This window comes from Pygocentrus nattereri, chromosome 1 (assembly GCF_015220715.1).
Source record: "Pygocentrus nattereri isolate fPygNat1 chromosome 1, fPygNat1.pri, whole genome shotgun sequence".
NCBI lineage: Eukaryota > Metazoa > Chordata > Actinopteri > Characiformes > Serrasalmidae > Pygocentrus > Pygocentrus nattereri.
Genome location: NC_051211.1, coordinates 1,985,690 through 2,007,500, shown reverse-complemented (window position 1 = coordinate 2,007,500; position 21,811 = coordinate 1,985,690). Strand labels below are relative to the sequence as shown.

Below are 21,811 nucleotides of genomic sequence, written 5' to 3'. Positions count from 1 at the left end.
GAGAGCTTCATGGAATGGGTTTCCATGGCCGAGCAGCTGCATCCAAGCCTTACATCACTGGGATTCGGTTTGCTTCATCCTAACGGGAGTTAGAGCAGAATAATCAGGTCCTTCGAGTGAACCTCCCTGCAGCTTATATGCTTGTTCTAATAAGTTAGCCGAGACTTTTTCCCCCAGTTTAGATGTTTCTGATTTCCCCTACTGGTTAGAACTGCCCCAATCACATAATACCACCAACGCTAGGAGGGCAACAGCTAGCACAGGCTTCCTCTGAGACCTGCGAAGCCCCACCACATCTTTTCAAACTGCCGCTAATGCAACGTTACTGTACATCTGAAATGCCAGTTCACCATCCTACCCACCCAGTGAGAGCAAGGCCAGTTGTTTCGTCGGACTCCTGGCCACGATGGCTGTGCTATCAGTGGGGATCGAACTTGCTATCTCCTGTTGACAGGAGTCTAATTCACTAGCTAAGCCAACTTTGGGAAGTCAGAGTGTGGAATACATCGGCTTGCTGAATAAGTTCTTAGTCTGGTGTAAATGTGGTGCAGTGGCCTACTTTTGTAGTTGTTAGTTATGTAGCCCTTAGCATGCTAGCTAGATGGTGTTGTAATGGAGGTTAGCACAAATGCCAACGTTGGGAATGTTCTGCAGGGTTAGAAATATTGTGAAGGTTAATGCAGTTTGAATAAAGTAACAAACTTAAGATGGCCCTGGGAACACAGGACTGGGAATATATGGCCCTGGGAATATTTGATTTTGGGAATATAGGGCCCTGGAAATATATGACTCTGGGAATATAGGGACCTGGAAACATATGACTCTGGGAATATAGGGACCTGGAAACATATGACTCTGGGAATATAGGGACCTGGAAACATATGACTCTGGGAATATAGGGACCTGGAAACATATGACTCTCGGAATATAGGGACCTGGAAATATATGACTCTTGGAATATAGGGACCTGGGTATTCATGACTCTGGGAAAATAGGGCCCTGGAAACATATGACTCTGGGAATATAGGGCCCTCGGAATATATAACTCTGGGCATATCAGTGCCTGGAAATGAAGGATCTGGGGAATTTAGGGAAGGTATGTCTCTGGGAATATATGACCCTGGGAATATAGGGTCATGAGAATATATGCTTCTTGAATATAGGGCCCTGGAAATATGTGACTCTGGGAATATATGGCACTGAGAATATACGGCCCTGGAAATATATCACTCTGGGAGCATAGGTCCCTGGAAATGTAGGATCTTGTTGAACATAGAGCCTTGGGAATATTTGATTATCGAATAAAAGGCCTTGGGAATATATGACTCTGGGAATATATGACTCTGGAGTAAAGAGCCCTGGAAATGTATGATTCTGGGAATATGTGTCCTAAGAATATATGACTCTGGGAATATAGGCCCTAGAAATATAGGATCTGGTTAATTTAGGATCTTGGGAGTATGGAGCTATTTCCAAAATTGCAAAGAGGGAATGCGCGGCATGGGGAAATGCTTCCGCTTTGTTTTTGCTCAGCTGGCTTATCTACCTAATGAGCTGGTACTTATAAGTAAGCACTTGCGCTGCCTTTGCAGAGACTTCCTTATTTTCCATGATCTCCTGGAAACATAAACATTTACATATATAATCAAATTATGTTCTTTATACCACAGCAGCACCGTTTGCTTACTTAGCTGCTTAGACCTGACAGGTGCTATCGCAGGGACACGGGAAGCTTTCACGTCCCTGTAGCCCCATATTACATCCAGGGTGTGGTAAATAAAAGTGACCCCGAGTCAGACTGAAGATGGCAGGACGTTTCATCTCTGGCCACCAACCCAGCGATCATGGCTGTCTTTAAGGTCCAGAACCTGCATTATTACTCCCATATCACGCAGCCACATCAAAAGCAGTGCACTTCACAGGAGGCCACTGAGGCTGTTTCCCTGAAGTCGATGGCTCTGTCATCTTACCGCACTGAGAGGATGTTTCAGAGAATTTCTGCACATGATGCATAGTGCAGGGCACTCATGAGGTCTTCACATGGGGTCTTGCCCCCCCACCAGCCTGATCGATCCAGGCCATGGGTCATCAGCTCAGCAGGGTGCTCCACTTCTAGTTAAAACAACAGGTGGGTTAGATAAGGGTTACAGTGCCTCGTGCCGCAGGACTCAGGGTGAGTGCTTTTCTCAGCAGGGAAAAAAGCTCGTCTGCAGCCTGCAGTGCATTCACACTTATTACGGTTACTGACTGTAGGACTGTGCCACTAACAGGCCTGTGCAGCTGGGTGATGCGGTTGGGTATTGCTGATGATTGACTGGGTGTTTTTGGCTTTAAGAACCATGTGTCAAACACATGGTCCGCGTGCCGAGTCAGGCACTTGGCGCAATCCTATTCGGCCCATGGGATAATTTAAATTTCTATTCTTAGTAGCCCGTTTCATCCTGAGATGCACTAAAGTCCCCAGCATGGACCGCAGCGTAGTGTGTGTTCTGACTCCCAACAACAGTCTGTGGGCCAGCGCTTACACTCAAAAGCATGGTAGCTAGAAATGGAGGGCAGATGTTGTTGAAGATGTGCTTAAAATTTCATTGTTAGCACAAATGCCAAATTTGGGAATGTTCTGCAATGTTGAAAATATTGTGAAAGTTAATACAGTTCAAATAAAGTAACAAACTTAAGATGGCCCTGGGAACACAGGACTCTGGGAATATAGGGCCCTGGGAAACATTTCACTCTTGGAATATAGGGCCCTGGAAATATATGACTCTGGGAACGTAGGGCTCTGGAAACAATTACTCTGGGGATATAGGGCCCTGGAAGTATAGGACTCTGGGAATATAGGGCCCTGGAAGTATAGGACTCTTGGAATATAGGGTCCTGGAAACATTTGACTCTGGGAATGTAGGACCCTGGAAATATACGACTCTGGAATATAGAGACCTGGGTATACATGGCCCTGGGGAAAAAACGGCCCTTGGAATATATGAGCCTGGGACTATAGGGCCCAGGAAATATATAACTCAGGGAACATCAGTCCCTGGAAATTAAGGATCTGAGAAATTTAGGGAATATATGTCTCTGGGGATATAAGACCCTGGGAATATAGCGCCTTGGGAATAAATGACTCTGGAAATATAGGGCTCTTTGAATATACACAGAAAGATGCCTAGTGCAAGCAAATAGGCAGTTTAAAAAAAAAACGCTACCTAAACAATCGATTTTTATTTTAAATTATTTTAGAATAAGTGTTTAACGCCTATTTTGCTGTTTTAGTTTTGGAGTATTTTGAATAAACTGTGGCCTGTAGGGATCGTGGCAAAATGTTAATGAAATGAAATAAAAACCACAGATTAGATTTTTTAACATGACTTTTTAAGAGGTTGAGTTTGACACCCCTGCTTTATGCGGAGGGTTATTTCACTATCGACCGTCTGCGGAACAGCTGTTAAACCCCCGCCTCCGGTCCCCATGACCCCCTATCCAAACTCAAACAATCACATTAGCATAACTCCCTGCCACACCTTTACAACACCTGGTAAAACTTTCTAGATCTGCCACTGTTGACAAGTAACCAGATTACAATGCTTTAAAGTCGATAACTGATGTGTTGGGAAAGACGGAGAATTAAAGAAGACCAGGCAAAACAAGCCGAGACTGATTTTTTAAAAATCTATATCATACTTTTTGTACACTGAGCTTAACTGCTTTACATATGCATAAGCATAAAACACAGCAAGGTTATAAAAAAAAATGATAGTACAGTAATAATAATAATAAATATATCTGCAAGCGGCAATTTGCGGGGTCCAAGCTTGCTTTGCAAATTCCCCCAACGTTGGTTTTGGCCATGTTTTTTCGAATTTGACATCAGTCTCATAGATCCTGATCCAGGACAGCACATTGCAGCAACAAGCCAATTTTCATGTCAATCGGAAAACCTTTGGTTGCGAAACACTTTTTTTGCTTGTTATAGCGCCACCTAGCAATGCAGTTGCACCAAACCCTGAGGATTGTTTGCCACTGCCATAGCGTACATGCCTATGAAGTTCGTAACAATTAGGATTCTAATGATAACAGATTTGTGCAGATTGTTTGAACACTCAGGGACTAGTTCATGCTCAAAAATGTGTGCAAATTTGCATAAAATTAAAATGACTTTAAAATCAATAGAGATTTTTACTATGGGCAAAATAGCTGTTTTGTGGGCCATGACAAACCTAATCAGGAGAAGAAATAATTTTGTCTCTATGACATACGGTACAGAATCGCCGGCCCTAAATGTACAAGACTGCTACAGCGCCACCATCAGGCCGGTTGGCCTGAGCTCAAGCACCTGAGTTTCATGTCTGTACAAGTTACGGTTTGGTCTGCACAATTCGTTTTAGGCCAGAAAAAGAAGAAAAATCCTAAGAATTACACTCTGTGCTTGGACCCCTTATAATAGTTTAATGAAGAACGAAATTTTAAGTAGAGAATAAAAGAGGAAGCACTGCTGGCCGTAAACACAGGGCCAGTTCACACCTCGCCACAAGGACAACAATGCTGAGATAAAACGGACAACCGCAGCTTTCTTCACATCAAACAGTCCCGACACAACAAACACACGGCATTTACACACAATAACACTGTACATGTGGACCCGCCGCTCATCCAGGGGTGAGGGAAGTAGGGCTGCTGAGAGTCTTACAGCACCAGATTCAAGGATTGCTGCCAAAGTATATATCTGTAGTTCTCATTTGGAGACCCTGAGTTAGATCCGATAACCTCAAGGTGTTTTTTTACTTGTTTTAAGGCGTCTTATCTAGTGTAAATATCTGAATCCAATGACATCATTTTTCCCTAATCGTCGTTTACTGAGTCAAGCAGAATTATCTGCCGATGGATTGAACACTTTTGCTAGATTATATGACTTGAATTAAGTAAAAACCAATATTAATCAACAGATTTGCTTTTTGCAGTGCAACAGCTAAAATGAACTGTACACATCCAAACTATAATTACGGTTATTTGGTTGTAGTAAAGGCCTGTGTGCACTTGTTTTAAAGTGGAGTTTGTGTTGTTCCTGTATTTTCAGCGGTACTTTCCTCGACAGCTGTTGGTTGGGTTGCTAAAACACGCAGGTTGAGGTTTTGGCCATTTCATCAGCCGAATACTGTTATAAACTTTAATAAAATCACCTCACATTGTCTAATAATGTCAAAAGAACATGAACTGGTTTTCATCTGTATCACCGGCTGTGTCTCCCGCTCTGTGTGCGTTTGAGTTTCGAGTCTTCAGCATGTAGTTTGACTGAGGAATTTATTTCAAACACACACTCAGTTTCTACTCACGCTCATACAGTCATGATCTCAATAAAGTTATAGAAACATTAAGCTCTTCAGCTCCGTGGAACCACCGGTGGCTCCAAACTGCACTTGGTCCTGTTCTTCATAACGTTCATACTCCATAAGCTCCATTCAGAAGCTGGGCGTCATGTGAGGCTGTAGCTCTTCTCTCCAGTCTAATAGACGGTGACGTCATTTTAAACCCTTATAATAAAAGAAGCTGAACTTTGTTTTTCTACTGAAAGTCGACCCGTTTTTCCCCAAATCTGGGCTCTAAACTATAAACAGACGGCGTCTCTTCAGTGATCTGCTCTGGAAACATCACTTTTAGAGAACAACACAAAGAGCGGCGCAGATTTTTGGTTTTCAGCAGTAAATTGTGAGCGTGTAGTGAAATGTGGAGATCATAAAACACACGTTCTGTTCATTTGAGGGGAAATTTTACAAATAAATAAATAAATAAAATAAGAATTACATTTATTTCATGCAGTTACTGAATAATTAGCCTTACGATTTGGTCACGAAAATTCAGACGGACAAACCAAAACATCCCCTGAAGAATAAGAGGTTAAAATAAATTAAAATCAACAAGGTTAAGATTGTGGAGTTTAAGAGTCTGATAGTGGAAGCGTCAGTGAGTGCGTTTACATGCACTTAATAATCCGAAAACTGCAGAAAATCGGATTTTGGTCCACATGAGACCAGCCAATAAACTCATAGAAGAAGATGCGACGTAAAAAACTCAAACTTCATACATTTACGGCTGAAGCTCTGATCCAGAGCGACTTACAATTTGACCAAAATATGAATAAACCTCACCTAGAAGATGAAGAATATTTAGATCATTCATTCCATCAAGCATGTATTTGGTTTCAGCGTCCGGTACCGCCGTCTGTTTTCACAGAGAGCTCACAGCGCTGAGAAATCTGACTACTGAGCTCAAATCCAGCCTCTTTATCAGATTTGTGGACCTTATTCTGAGCTCAGAAATCAGAGTGTGCTGTTTACACGGTTATTTGAATAATCAGATGCGGAAATCTGATAATGATCGGATCGTTGAACACTGCGGAAATCTGATAATGATCGGATCGTTGAACACTGCGGAAATCTGATAATGACGGATCGTTGAACACTGCGGAAATCTGATAATGATCGGATCGTTGAACACTGCGGAAATCTGATAATGATCGGATCGTTGAACACTGCGGAAATCTGATAATGACGGATCGTTGAACACTGCGGAAATCTGATAATGATCGGATCGTTGAACACTGCGGAAATCTGATAATGATCGGATCGTTGAACACTGCGGAAATCTGATAATGATCGGATCGTTGAACACTGCGGAAATCTGATAATGATCGGATCGTTGAACACTGCGGAAATCTGATAATTATCGGATCGTTGAACACTGCGGAAATCTGATAATGATTGGATCGTTGAACACTGCGGAAATCTGATAATGATCGTATCGTTGAACACTGCGGAAATCTGATAATGATCGGATCGTTGAACACTGCGGAAATCTGATAATGATCGGATCGTTGAACACTGCGGAAATCTGATAATGATTGGATCGTTGAACACTGCGGAAATCTGATAATGATTGGATCGTTGAACACTGCGGAAATCTGATGATGATCGGATCGTTGAACACTGCGGAAATCTGATAATGATCAGATCGTTGGATAAACACTTAGTGGTGTTGCTCAACCGAGATGTTCTACATAAGATGCTTTGAAACTAATTGCCAGAAAGGAGCTTTTTAACAGGTGCCGTGTTGGGTTTGAGCTGTTTGCATACATTTTCTATACTTTCTTTTGCAGTTTCCTGGCATGTATAGCGGCAACAGATGGACGTTTACTACCAGTGAGTTTAGAGGCAGCACCACTTTCTCTAGCTGTTCTCTCTCATATGCCGTTTTACTACCCCACCAGACACACATGGAGAAAGTCAGCACACTTTCCTCTGTAAAAGTGGATCTTGCAGCACTGTTGCTCTCCCGCTTAAGAGATGAGCTGATAGTCGCCCCCAGAACTTAAGGGTCTACTCTGTCCATCTCTTTACCAGTGATGGTCAGAGATGGTAGATCCAACTTCCATCTCTTGAAATCAACCAAATCTTGAAAACTCCTTCGTCTTTTTCAGTATTAAAGCTGAAGTTAATCGCATGCTCCACTCCACTGAGGCCCCATGTCCCTGCATAGTGTTTCATCATCGTTAGAGACCAGTCCTGCTAATTCTGTGTCATCTGCAGATTCTGGTTTACAGTCACTCGTATACAAAGAATGGAACAGAGGAGACAAAACCCATCCAGGACTGAGACTTAAGCTCAGTTCATTTACATAGAGTTTGTCCAAAAGGAGCGAGAGCAGAGAAATCAGGAAGTGCATTACCGGTTTGATTGATCGTCGTCTCCCACCTCATTAAAGCGGGTGATGACATGTCCTGTCTGATGTTAAAACAACAGCAACAAAAAAATTTTTTTTTGCATGACGTCTCCATTCACTTCAAGTTTGTGCTGCTTAAAACTTTAGCAGCCATGGCTTAAAACACCTTCCCATGTCTGTGTGCTCATCTGCGAAGACAGAAAGTGTTGAATCAACAAGCAGTAATTACAAATCATTAATAAGCCGTATCCATTTCTCGCAGGGATCTCTGGCTGAACTGCAGCGCCCCTCCACTGTAATGAGGCAAAACATCTTGTGTTTTTATATGTTAAGCATGTGAACACTGTGAACCTCACTCAGCCAAGTATTGCCATGTAGAGTCTCTCCACAAGGGGGCGCTATTAGTAAGTCTCTTTTCTGCAAGTCATTTAAAGATAAAGGAACAGTCGTGAACCCACACCAGCAGGAGCTCACGAATGCACAGGCTTGCAAGTACATTACCAAATTTATTATCGATGTTGAGCCATTCGATATGTTATTATTGACCAAGAAAGTATCATGATAATTGATTTTAGATTTGGCCTGTCCAACGCTCTTCAAAAAGATGGTCCATAGAATTGTTGTCTTTACTAAAGAACCTTTGAAGAGCTAACTATAGCACAAAAAAGTAGTAAAGAAAACGGTTCTGTATAGAACCATGAGAACTCAAAGAACCATTTGCATGCTTAAAGGCTTCTTTACATGATGAAATGGTTCTTCAGATCGATGTTGTACGTGTTGTATATGGTTCTATACAGAACCACTTTGAAAATTGTCCTGTATAGCAGTAAAATGTGTTCTGTTGACACAAACTTGACAATGTAGCGATAGCAGAACACATTTTGGTGCTGTATAGAATCGTTTTCAAAATGAGAACCATTCACAAGGGTTCTTTACATCATGAAAATGGTTCTTCAGTTTGATGGGGAGTGTGTATATCCTACACAGAACCATTTTGAAAGGGATTCGCTATTGTTATGATGTCAAGTTTATGACAATAGAAGAACCATTTTCGGTGCTATACAGAACCGTATATGATCTGAAAAAAATGTCATGAGGCAAAAAAACATTTTAAGTTTGCAAAGGGTTCGTTCTGTGTTTGTGGTTCTATATAGAACCATTCAAGAACCTTGAAGAACCATCTTTTTTAAGAGTGCAGTTCAGCACTGGTGATAATGTGCATGACTGATTTCTAACCTTCATCTCAGTATCCAAAACATCAATCAATCAATCAATCAATCAATCAATCAATCAATCAATCAATCAATCAATCAATCAATCAGTCACTCCCTCAATCACTCAATCAATCAATAAATTACTCAATCACTCAACCTTTTAATCAATCAATCAATCAATCAATCACTTAAGCTTTTAATCAATCAATCATTCAATCAATCAATCAATCAATCACTTAACCTTTTAATCAATCAATCAGTCAACCTTTATTTCAACTCAGAAGTGCATTGAGGGTCACCCTCAATTACAACATAGCCGAGCAAAAATTACAAGAGACTCAAAAAGTAGAAATGAAATTTACCAACTTTAACAAATGAAAGTCATCAAGACAAAAAGATTTAGATACAAATAATAATAATAACAAATAAAATAGAAATGAAAAAACATGAAATATTGGTTCTGTTGTGGTGTTAGGGTGAAGTGAACACCATCCTCTTCCGGCTCTCACACAGACTGTGGACGACTCTTGGCTGGAGGAGTCAGCCAGGAGGCTCTTGGCATGCGCTTGTCTCTCCGGCCTCTCGCTAGTCTAATCCTTTCTGAGGAGCATCATCCAGCCTGATGTTAATGAAGGGTAATGGTGGTGTTTACGAGCTAATGGAGCCCACTGAGTCCTAGATTGCCGTTTTAAAGCAGACAGGCTTGTTGACGCACTCACAGCTACCACTTCTCTCTAGGAAGTTCAGCCAGATCCTTTCAGGAACCTTTCAGTGAAAATAGCAGTTTATAGAGGGAAAGTGAGCTGTTGGACCGGCTCTCGTTTACGCCAACAACGTCAGGGTGTTGACAGGAGCTGGACAGCGTTAAAAACATTTCTCAACTTAATAGACGGCAACAAACGGCACGGCTCACGTTCCTGCGGCTCTTGTTAAAGGGCAATTTTAATGATTTTTCATTTCTGCGTAGCTGATTGAGATGTAACTCCTTTGTTTGTTTTTCTTTGTGAAATTGTTGATTGTAGAGGCTCAGATTACTTCCAGTGGTGATGATAAGAACCAGGCGTCGCCATGACTACATCACAGATATAGACACTTTATTTACCATCCAGAACCACCAGAGAACCTACACGAGTCTTCTGAGCTCATATGGAATGTGGATGATGGAAAATAGTGGAAAATCTGGAATAATGAGTTTTCTTTGGGGACTATTTTGCCGCACAGCGCCCTGCATGTCTCCCTCCACCATGAATGGAGTTGAAGTTCTCTAAACTCTCATAAAACAGTGTCTCAGTCATCAGGCAGTGAATTCAGAACCAGCTCATGTAGGAACTTTCTGTAGGAGCTTTTAGAGGGACGTCTGGTTCCATTCACCACCATTGTGACCACGTCTTAGCAATTCGCAGGCCTGTACAAAAGTCAAAGACCACCCTCCATCCGTTTACTTGCAGTCAAAACATTCCTTAACCCTGTATGGTCTGACGGGATTCTCTCGATTTTTTTCATCTCTTCTTAATCTCTCCTCTAATAGTTCTTCATAGAACACGATCCTCATGTGTTTCATATCTAAACGCTCCGTTATCTTCATCACTACTTTCCAAACCTGCTGCAGCAGCTTCAGCAGCTGGAAACTCTCTGATGCCGTTTCACACGAGTCTCCGATGTGGACTGAATGAAAAATGAAGAGTGTATCCGTCTACACAGAATGTAGACGGACACACGAATCCTGCAGCTCCACACGGTGAGAGGCAGATGATGTGAATCTCAGCCCCTCTTCATAGGCTCATAACTCCGGATGTGAGTCTTGTAGGATCTTGTGATGAGATGGAATGGAAAGGGTGGCTCTACGAATTCAGGAAGGTTAAACTGGATTTCTGCCCCAGATCATCACAAAGATACGGACACAGATATAGAAACAGAGAATTTGATGTGCTGGCGAGTGTGTGGACTCCAGAGGGTTAAGTTTTCATGAAGATCAGCAAAAAAAACTCTACTCTCAGCTGTGTTCAGTCAGCGAGTCCCTCTCTTTCCCTTCATTCCAGCTTCCGTTCTTCTCAGGAGCTTCACTCTCAGCTCCTCAAAGAACCTGCAGATACGCCTCCAAAAGCTCAGTCTGAGAAGCTGGTTGATGATTTTCTGAACTAATCAAACCCATTCAGTGGTGCTGAGGTCTGGACTCTGGGGTGGTCAGTCCATCGTTCAGCCTCTTTGTTTGATGTGTCCATCTCCTTTTCTCAGTGAGGTTCTTCTTGATCAGCTACACGTCCTTTCAGACCCACAGCGCTGAGTGGTCTTCTCACAGTGGAAGGATGGACAGAAACACCTGTGGATGTTTTCAGCTCTGAAGCAGCTTGATCTTCTCCTCCCTCTCAGAGATCAAAGCTTTAAGTGCTGTTTATCTGATGGGGGCAGTTTTGGGGTCGACCAGCTCTTCCAGGTGGTTGTTAGGAGACACATCTTCTGTAGCTTTTATTCAATTTCTCACTTTGACTTTCTCCTTCTTTTTGGAAGTGGTTTATCTTATCTAATCTCCTCAGAAATATCTCCTGAAAAATGAAGGACTCTTACTTAATGGATGTTTTGACTGGGAATTAAATAAAGACCAGCCTTGAACATCAAACCCCTGTTGTTGTTAAAGTCTCATGTGGATCGTCTGCTCAAGTCTTTCTCAAACACTTCGCCTCTTGTACCAGCGTGACTCTGCTGAACACTGACTCCACATCCAGTTTCAATTTAATCGCTGTGTCTCTGTATGTATCTTACTGTCTCAGACTAAGAAACAACATGAATAATTAATGTAAGCCACGTCTGACTCGAGCCTTGTTTTAAAAGGACCTGCAAAAAATCAATTATGCTACACTCTCTCTGCTCCCTGTGCTCTGAAAAGAGAGAGGAAACCTGGATATCTGAGGGGTATGAGACAGATTGCTGTTTTAGATTGCAAGCTGGTTGTCTGGATGTTCTTCTTTGATCCAAAGATATGCAAATAAGAGTAATAATAATAAATAAGAAATAAGAAAAAATAATAATACACGCCCACCAGAGGGCGCACTGTTGAAGTGACCTTCTATTTTTAACTTTTCTTGAAGAGTCATTGCCCAGCTTAAGCAATTTGAGAACAGTTGCTAGGCTGTTCTGTGGTATCCCACTTGGTTGCTATGAGGTTGCTGTGGTATGTCAGTTGGTTGCTAGAGTGGTGCTAGGTGTTTGATATGGAATCCCAGGTTGTTGCTAGGCCATTACTATGGTATCCCAGGTGGTTGCTATGATTAGGTTACTATGGAATCTCAGGTAATGACTAAGATGTTGCTGTGGTATCCCATTTGGTTGCTAGGGGGTTGCTAGGCTGTTGCTGTGGTATCTCAAGTGGTTGTTAAAGGGTTATTAGATAGTTGCTGCGAGTTGATATGTAATTCCACGCGGTAAACAGAGTGTTGTTCATGAACTTGTATCGCTGTGATGTAAGCTGGTCCCCTATTTATTTAACATCTAGAAAATGTTTTATTTATTGTTGACTGTACAAAAACCATATGTCCAATCAAAAAGCTGCAAACCAACACGCCATTCCTGATCAGACCGAACTTTTCGGAGTTGGAACAGTGCCAGTTAATCCAGCAGATAAATAGGAAGAAGAAAAAGAAGATTATAAATTGCCTAACAATGCGAAATATTTTTTTCAAGGTACATAACAATCTAAGGTTTTATATTATTTTGTTTTATTTGTTTAATTATTCATTTATATATGTATTTGTTTCAGAAAACATCTACATTTTTCTTGGTTTAATACATTTTTCTGGAAATTTAAAGAGATTTAATGCTCCAAGAACTAGTTAAAAACTAAAAATGACAGCATGGCCTTTAATAATAGTAGGTTTAGCCAAAGGTGTAATCCAGAAACAGGCAAAACCTGAGATAGACAACCCACAACGACAACACATGAGGAGAAGTCAAACTCATCGGGATCAGAGGCCAAACCAGTGAATTCTAACTTAGCAAACAAGGATAAAATAAAAAAAAAACAATGCAAGAACGTTCAGACTTCACAAAGACCAAGCTTGACTAACAGGCGTTTATACAGAGACAAGAAATGAGGAACGGGTGTAAACAGCTAGTAATCAGGCGACTTGGAACCAAGAAGTGGATTCTGATTGGTGGAGGCAGTGTGCGTATCTTCTTATGATCTCCTGGAGGATCCTGGGAGATGTAGTTCATTGACTCGAGGGTGTGTTGACAGGAAGGACAATCCAAAACCTTAAGTTAAAGTTTTCCAAATCTTGTATACAAGCTTTATAAACTGACCTTTGCCATATAAATAGTCTAATTCCTCAGGCTGGGGAGAGAACTGGCCAGCTAACTGGATTCTTTGAGTGATGCTCAATAACTACACACTACTTCTATTACTTTGGTAGATGCGTAATAGCGGGGGTGGTTTGGCGAACATAATATTGTGATACTTAAAGACATTTTTACGATACAGAATCGTACAATGTCTCGTTTTTTTTTCTGTATAAATGAATTTCAGATGGACCAGGAGGAAAAAATAAAACAACTGGTAAAAATAAGTGGCGAACTTTTAGTGCTAGGAATTGAGTTTGGACCAAACATGCCAAAACAGCCTCTACATTAAAGCTGTGGGATTTTAGTAGTGTGTTAGTGTGTAACACTGGTGGGCGTGAGCACATCGCTGCTGTCAGAAGAAAACCTCATATCTCCATTTTTGACAATTTTCAGTTTTTGACATAATTTGAAAGTACATGTTACCCTTTACACCCTTTAAATTCCATTATAAATGGACTAAAAGAAATGAGCTAAAATGAATTGGAAAGACGTCCGGTTCCATTATCTTACATTAAAAAGTAAAGTAGGTTTTTTCCCTTCTCCTGTGTACTCACCGTTTTGGAGATACGAGGTTTTCTTCCGACAACAGTGATAATTTATGGAGAAGATACTGTAAGTAGAGTATTCCAGACTTTTGATCAGCAATGTCTGTTTCTAATATGTCTGTGTACAGGGAAATAAGGGCCACCAGGCCGGAATGCTTCACTCTCTCTCGCCAAGGGCAGTGCTGTAGGGCACCAGAACGTCTCCAACTAGAACTGGGGCAAGAACAAGCTGGATAACTTTCAACTAGAGCAGAGAGGATCTTCTGTCCTATATCAACCCCCCGCTGTGTGACGCTGATGCGTCTTCACTACCCTTATATGACTCCTTTGTTTCAGCATGTTGTCTTCACTCTGCTTCACTCTCAGCTCCCCTTCACTCTACAGGCTGCCTTAGTTTGGCTGTTTGTTTGCTGTGAAGTACTTCACAGGCTGAAGTTGTTCAACAGAAGTGCTGCATTCTCTAAAAATGGCAACATCTCCTCCAAGAGCTCTGAAAGAAAAGAGTAGGACTTGAGGAAAGAACAGTGGCCTATAGGCTGCGAGGATTAGCCCTAAATGCTGATGCTTATCAACAAACCATGACTGTTAGATCTGGGCCTAAATATTTATACTCAAAACACAGCGACAGTAATGCTCATCTATTTTAGAGCCCTTATGGGGTTTACAATACTATTTTAGCACTGGAGCACATGACCATTTCTCCATTCTAGATTAAATATGGACAGTTACAGCTTGGAGAAGACACTCCATATGCTTTGTCTGATGCTTGTGACGCACATTATCTTATATCTGAGCTTGTATGAATCGACTCTTTCAGTAAAGCGTTCTGACGTAGAGCCGCTGCCGCTGTTTAACATTCCTAACAACTAACCGGAACCTGCTTAGCCTACGACACGTATTCACAATCAGTGACATATCTAGAACTTCCAGAAGGGCTAGAATGACGTGCTTTCTCACTGCTCCCACTCAGTAAATCAGAGCATGATTTGTTGATTCTTCTCTCACTTTCTAGTTATATTGGCAGTTAATGTAAGATGTAAGGCCTTCAGTTCAGCTCCTGAAGTCCTAACCAATGAGAGTGAGTGAACAATGAAGTGAGTGTATTACTGCAACACTTACAAGTTTAGGTACAGCAAGCACGATGATTATATTAAATGAAAATGAACTAAAATTGGCTGATAGACCTTCTCTGAAAGTCTAGAAGACCCTGAGTGGTCCAGTCTGAAGATTAGTATCAGTAATTCATACTGCTCACTGAAACATTCAGAGAAAGTGTGTGTAATGTACAGATTCTGAACTTTTAGTCCACATTTGTGTTTGTAATTACAATGAAATATTTAATCAAGTTAAATTGGTCCTTTCATCCTTTACATTTGTTGATGTTGAAACAGAAAAGTGCAAAGCTCTCAGTGCATAATTCAGATTGAATGTAACATGTAAATATCATTTAACAGAATCATCTTAACTCTGAAATCTGATGTGTTTGGTCTCCATGACGGCTGAATTTAGTTCAGTATCTATTCCAGAATAACGGCTCCTACCTTCATCATCTCATCATGAACTCCAGATCAGAAAACAGCATCACACAAACATCCTAACTAGACTAAACCTCCTGAATCCTGTCCTAACTTCAGGATGAACCCCAGCAGGGTCCTGACTTCTGTTTAAGGTCCGTTTCTCTGGTTCTGAGGCGGCTGAGTCAGGCAGCGTAGTTCACTACCAGCATAATGAGCTCCATTTATTCCTACTGTAAAACGCGTCTTTCACTGGGAGATGTTCTTCTCTTCTAACTCTGTGTTTTAAACATCTCAGACGCTGCCGACTCGAACTCCACCGCCCCTCTGATCACCTTCCTGCGTTAATATATGAAATATATGAAATATACAGTGATGGTGGTGATGATAATAATGAGGAGGCGGAGCTGAACGGGTGTCTGTTTATTAGGAGGAGGAACGTCAGCGCACTCGGCTAAAGCGCTTGGGAAATGGAGACTGAAACTGTGGAGCGGTGACGCTGCTAAACACCAGGGGGCTGTCTGATAAGCAGCAGGGGGAGCTCTGATAAACAGCAGGTGGCGCTCTCACAGCATTCGCTACTTACAGTTTATCACATTAGTTTAGGTTGGCCTTTTTTAATGAAATGCGAATGCAGTTTTATACGCTGCTCCATTATATAAACAGCCAATGAAGTCCTGTGCAGGCGCAGTGGCACAGAGCACTTTTTCATGCCGTTTTAAGCCCAACTGCCTCGATCTGTTTGCACGCCGCTTATTATCGCTCCATTTCTAGGGTTTTGTGCAATTATGGATCACACAGGGAAGCATTCAAAGCCTGTCTTGATTGAGCCCTACATGAAATCTGCCATTAGAGCCAGAAACCCGAGACTGAGACTTTTTGCAGGCCGTAATGGTCAGTCACATCTCTTACACGCTTTTTTCTCCTTTTCCCCCAAATCACAGGGCTCTCTGCTAGAAATGTTTGCAAGATTACAGAAAATTGGGCTCCTTCTTTTGTTCCAACCTGCTGCTTTGGCAGGACATGTTAAAGCATATTGTCGTGCGTCTCACGATGGAAAAAGCAGCGATGTTGTGAATCACGCGCCGCGTGAGAAGTGTTGTGGGGGCAGACTGAAGGAAGGCGAATTACACTTTCAGAAAACGGTGTTCTCGGTACTGAGAGCCTATAATGGCCGGAAGTGGAGCAGACGGCGGAGAGGAATAAGCGAGTACAGTAATGATACCATGTAATGGTGAGATTACCAGCCGGTAGGGTCTCACGATTGGAAGTATGTAGGGAAATGCATTAGCCGACCTGCATGAAAAGGTACAGGTTAACGATATAATGCCTAGGTCAGGACTCGGGGTTTCATTCGCGGCTTTGATCAGGACTTGCATGCAGCAAAGTCGCCATCGCTCATCATAATTCCTGCCAGTTCTCCACTGGCGAAAGTGATGAATAGGATCCGACCCGCTGCAGGCATATTGATAAGGTGTTTGGCTTGTACAGGAATGAGGAAGTGGGAAATATACAGTACAAAGGGAATGTCCTGCTTTAACTTGCCGTTTGATCTTCTGCTCTGGTCCTGGGAGAGCGCGCGGGGGAGGCACGGCGGTGGAGCCTCCAGGGTTGAGCTGGAGGTGCAGGAGCGTTTGTAATCCTCTGTCATTTGCAATTTGTCGTCTTCTGAGAACGTTAAGAGGCATGGAAGCAGCCAGCAACACTCATCTGCACATTCATCTCACTTAAAAGTAACGTAAAGGCGAAGAATGACGATCAGGGAAAAGACTGAAATAATAAACGTGATGGAAAGAGATCTGCTGGTTAAATTTGCTTACTGAGCACCTGGGAGAGAAGCACATTAGAATTCCTCAATTTAGCGCTACAAATCTAGTTTCCCTTTTTCCGAACACGTAAACAGGGCAGTTTGGTGTGAAACAATCATCTGCACATTCATCACGCTTAATGGTGAAATGTAAAAGCAAAGAATTCCAATTGGGGAAGAAAATTAAATGAGAAAAACAATAAAAAAATAAATAAATTAAAAAAAACAGTGGAGGTGAAAAGAGCCAGGATGACTACAACACAGATATAGACACTTTATTTACCATCCAGAACCACCAGAGAACCTACACGAGTCTTCTGAGATTATATGGAATGTTGATGATGGAAAACAGTGGAAAATCTGGAATAATCAGTTTTCTTTGGGGACAATTTTTTTCTCAGTCCTGCACCATGAACTGACTAAAAAAAACATTTTAGGCCAAAACCTTCTTACAGAAGTATTGAAAACATTGTTTCAGGCCTCAGGCAAAGTATTGATAATCCTTTCATTCAACCGTCTGAGTTTTATATGGAATGTTGATGATGGGAAAACGAAAAGATTTGAAAATGTAGCTTTTGGGGCAAAACATTCATTTTTTGGTTTGGTGTGAATCGCTCTGGTCTAGATTCAGAGCCGTTCCCAGTGGTGGTGATGGGAACCAGACGTCCCTCTAAAAGCTCCTCACAGAAAGTTCCTACATGAACTGGTTCTGAATTCACTGCCTGATGACTGAGACGCTGTTTTATGAGAGTTTAGAGAACTTCAACTCCATTCATGGTGGAGGGAGACATGCAGGGCGCTGTGCGGCAAAATAGTCCCCAAAGAAAACTCATTATTCCAGATTTTCCACTGTTTTCCATCATCAACATTCCATATGAGCTCAGAAGACTCGTGTAGGTTCTCTGGAGGTTCTGGATGGTAAATAAAGTGTCTATATCTGTGTTGTAGTCATGGCGACGCCTGGTTCCCATCACCACCACTGGAAAGACGTCTGAACCATTTCACACCAAACCCTCTGAATGACTCTACACCTCACACACTGATGAGATTTAGAAGGAAAAAAGGTGGAATGATGTAATGAGAAGAGATGCTGACTCTTGTCTTTGTTCCTCTCTTATCCACAGATAAGGTGCCTCACTTCACCAGGCTGGGGGACGTGGAGGTGAACGCTGGACAGAACGCCACCTTTCAGTGTGTAGCCACGGGACGAGCGGCCAAGACGGATCCCTTCACCATGGAGGTGAGCGAGAGAGAGGGAGGTGGAGAGAGATGCACTTTTCCCATCTTTTTATAACAACACAGGCAAATCTGCAATGCGCCTAAAATCAATGTTACTATGACTGCGGTTTGGACCATAGACTTAATATTTATTAGAAATATAATAATAAAGATGAAATGTGAATTAAAAAGTCAGTATTTTCTATACACTTAACACTTTCATTGTTTAGGGCTCTTCTGATTGAAGGAGAATGTGTTGCATATGGTTCTGTATAGAACCTTTGGAGAATTCCTGTTCTATACAGTTCCCAAAAAAGATTGTTCTATTATTGCATCATAACAATAGAACAATGAAATGCAATATCACATTACATCATAACAATAGAAGAACCCTTTTTAGTGCTGTGTAGAACCATCTACAGCACATTCTCCATCAATCTGAAGAACCCTTTGAGGATGTAAAGAACAAAAAAAGAACAAATACGCCAAAACGGCATTAAACAGGCGTTAAGTCCTCATTCAACAATTATTCCAAATAAAAAATGAATCGTTTTAGGTTCATTTTTAAAAACTGCCTGTTTGCTTGAACTGGACGCCAGGCGTCTGTTCTGTTTGTGTAACTGTTGGCCCACAGGTTGTTCTTGGTTGATGGGGGACGGGCGGCGCATTATGTTGCCGTGCATGCTGGGTACTGTAGTGCATCTCAGAGATGAAACAGGCCAATAATAATAAATAAATGTAAATGATTTTAATAGGACTGTGTCCCGGTCCTGATTGAGCTTGCAGGCTTTGTGTTTGACACGCTGGGTCTTGCTGCGTCTGCTGTCATCGTTAAAGAAAATCTCTTGATGTGATCACGTCTTTGAGGCTCTTCATGCAGACGTACGCCTGATTTTAAAAGGTCAAGGACAATTTAGTGTTTTTCCAGGCACACTGAATATAAACGCTGCCTTTCAGCTCATGCTCCAGTTTTGATCGTAACACAGGCAGAATTTGTGCGATTTCTGCCTGAAACTGCAGCAAAGGTTTCAGTGCAATGAACACTCAGTGTTTGCATACAAAAGGGGTCTCAAACTCAAATTACCTGGGCCAGGCGGTCTTCTCCACGGGGGGCTGGTTGAAAAACATGCCAGAAAATTGTCTATGTTCTTTCTTTTTATTATTATTATTATTATTATTATTATTATTATTATTATTATTACTAAAAGCAGTACCATACAGTTGTTAATAAAGCAATAAGCCTCAAGACGCTGTGTCTCACTGCGACTCTATCACGGGGAAGAGGAGTAAAACCCCCTTCCATGATATAAAATCACTGTAACGCCAACATAAACTGTGATAAAATACACATAAAATATTTTTCAGAAAATAATGTAAGTTAATATTAATAATATTCAAAATAAACAAGTATTCCGCCAACAAATAGAGTTCCTTTAGACTGTGGTATCATTGCGAGGCAACCAGGGACTGCTGAATGAGGAGAATGTTTTAGTCGCTCCTCTTCGTGTAACTTTTTTTGTCATATAACAATGAGCATATTATATCACAGCACTGCTTATTGAACAAACTTTCAATTCATAAGTACTTTTTGGTCACTAAATTACCAACACGAGTCTTGTTAAGCGCCAGTCCAGCTACCTCTTCTCACACTGGGGCTGAATCTCAAATGACTCCCTGCTCCCTACATAGTGCACTACATAGGAATTAAATACTGGATCCTGCAGCCCAACAGAGCAAACTACAGCTAAGAAACAGTCTTTTAGGATTCAGAAACGTCCGCACTCGATAAATGATGCACTGTTTGGCTGCAGAGGCTGGAATTTCTAAACTTCCATAGCTAGAACACTATATAGGGAGTAAGGAGTTATTTGGGATTCAGCCTGGAATTGATGCGACTTCCGACTGAAACACCAACATTTGAAGACATTTAAGTGACATTTTTTATCTTTTCTGCTGTCGTTTTATCGTTAATCACTGTATTTGCTTTAATTCCAGCCTGTGATATTAACGATGGAGCTGTTTAGGCTGTTGGCTCGTTTGTCCTGATATCTAGCTGACCAGCCTGGTTCTAGTTAAGAACATAAGTTGTCAGCCTCTCAGTTTAAACAGAACATGGGTTCTTACTCCACCAGTTCACTCGGTGCTCCATGCGAGCAGCTCTAGAGTCAAAGATTATTCATTAACAGCACAAGGGTTTTTCGTTCTGTGGCGTATTAATACACAGTTCAGTTGTTGTGATGAGGCCATTCTGCGAATGCAGCTCAGCCAATCAGATTTTAGGACCAGAGCTATGGTATTTTATAATTATATATACAAACATCATTTGTATATTTGTATAAACATCATGGTTGGTACCTAGAAAAACATCAGATTTGCAGATATAAGGATGAGTTGTAAATGTGTTACGGGTTTACAAAGCTCTCTTATGGGCTGAATGAGACCCCCAGGCCTAAGTGTGAGACCCCGGTATAGAAGAAAAGGAGCGGCGTGGAAGGAGAAGAGCTACAGGAGAAGAAGTGCGTCACTCGCAGCAGCAGCGCGGTTTACTCTCAAGAGTCGTTTCAAAATGAGCAACCTTCTCAGAGATGCCTTGATAAGCTGAGGTTACTCTGATAATTTCACACCTAATTCATCGACGCCACTCGCTGCCAAAAACCCACTCGAGCCTGTATTAACATTCCTCGTTTCAGCGGCGGCTCCGAGGGCCCTTCTCCGCGTCCGCGTCCACAGTTCATAACGTGAATAAGTCTTCATCTGCATGTCAGAAATATCGACCGCAGCCTCTCCACGCCGTCCTTGAAGCCGCTGCATCTAAAGTGCTTTTGAAATGATTGAAGTTTTCGCGAGGGTCTCTTGCAAATGAGTTCTCGGCGTTGGATATTCCGGCGCTAGCTTTAGTCACAGGGAGGAGCTTTTCCTTTTTCTTTTGCCATTTCTTTTTGTGCACTAATATCTTTTATATGTAAATTCAAGCGCGGTAAATTCCTTTCCAGACAGAGAAATGTATTTCAAAGTGCGCCATAAACAGACACATCTGGAATTTTATACACGCGCATACAAATAAAAGGCCTCGATGAAACAGAATGAGATAGATATGAGTAGAATGGAAATCTTCTCCACGCTCTTATGGTTGGTTTTGTGCTCGTCTTTACAAATTGAGCGTGAACAGACGCACGTCACATACTCATGAGTTCAGTCCGACTCAAAGTGCTTCATTTCTTTCCCAAGGAAAACCTAAAGTACTGTACTTAGGGACAGGAATCGCTACAGGCCTCACGATACAATATTATCACGATACTTGAGCCACAGTATGAGTCTATCGATTACTTATGGTTATTCCTCCAAAATAACTCCTTTAATGAAGATGCAATATTATGAAGTGGATATATCAACGTTAAAATAAATAAATAAATATTCATCCTTACAATTACGTATTTCATGAAATCTTTTTCTGAAGTGGCCTGA

General features: G+C 41.6%; 1 protein-coding gene across 5 annotated transcripts in view; it reads left to right on the top strand.

Annotated features, from left to right (window-relative positions):
• Positions 1-21,811, top strand: part of ptprua (protein tyrosine phosphatase receptor type Ua) — a 430,978-nt gene that overhangs the window by 205,464 nt on the left and 203,703 nt on the right. For all 5 annotated transcript variants that reach the window (XM_037540130.1, XM_037540149.1, XM_037540134.1 and 2 more), the window contains exon 5: positions 18,253-18,368. In XM_037540130.1, the coding sequence (XP_037396027.1) occupies positions 18,253-18,368 (116 nt within the window). The remainder of the gene's footprint in view (positions 1-18,252; positions 18,369-21,811) is intronic.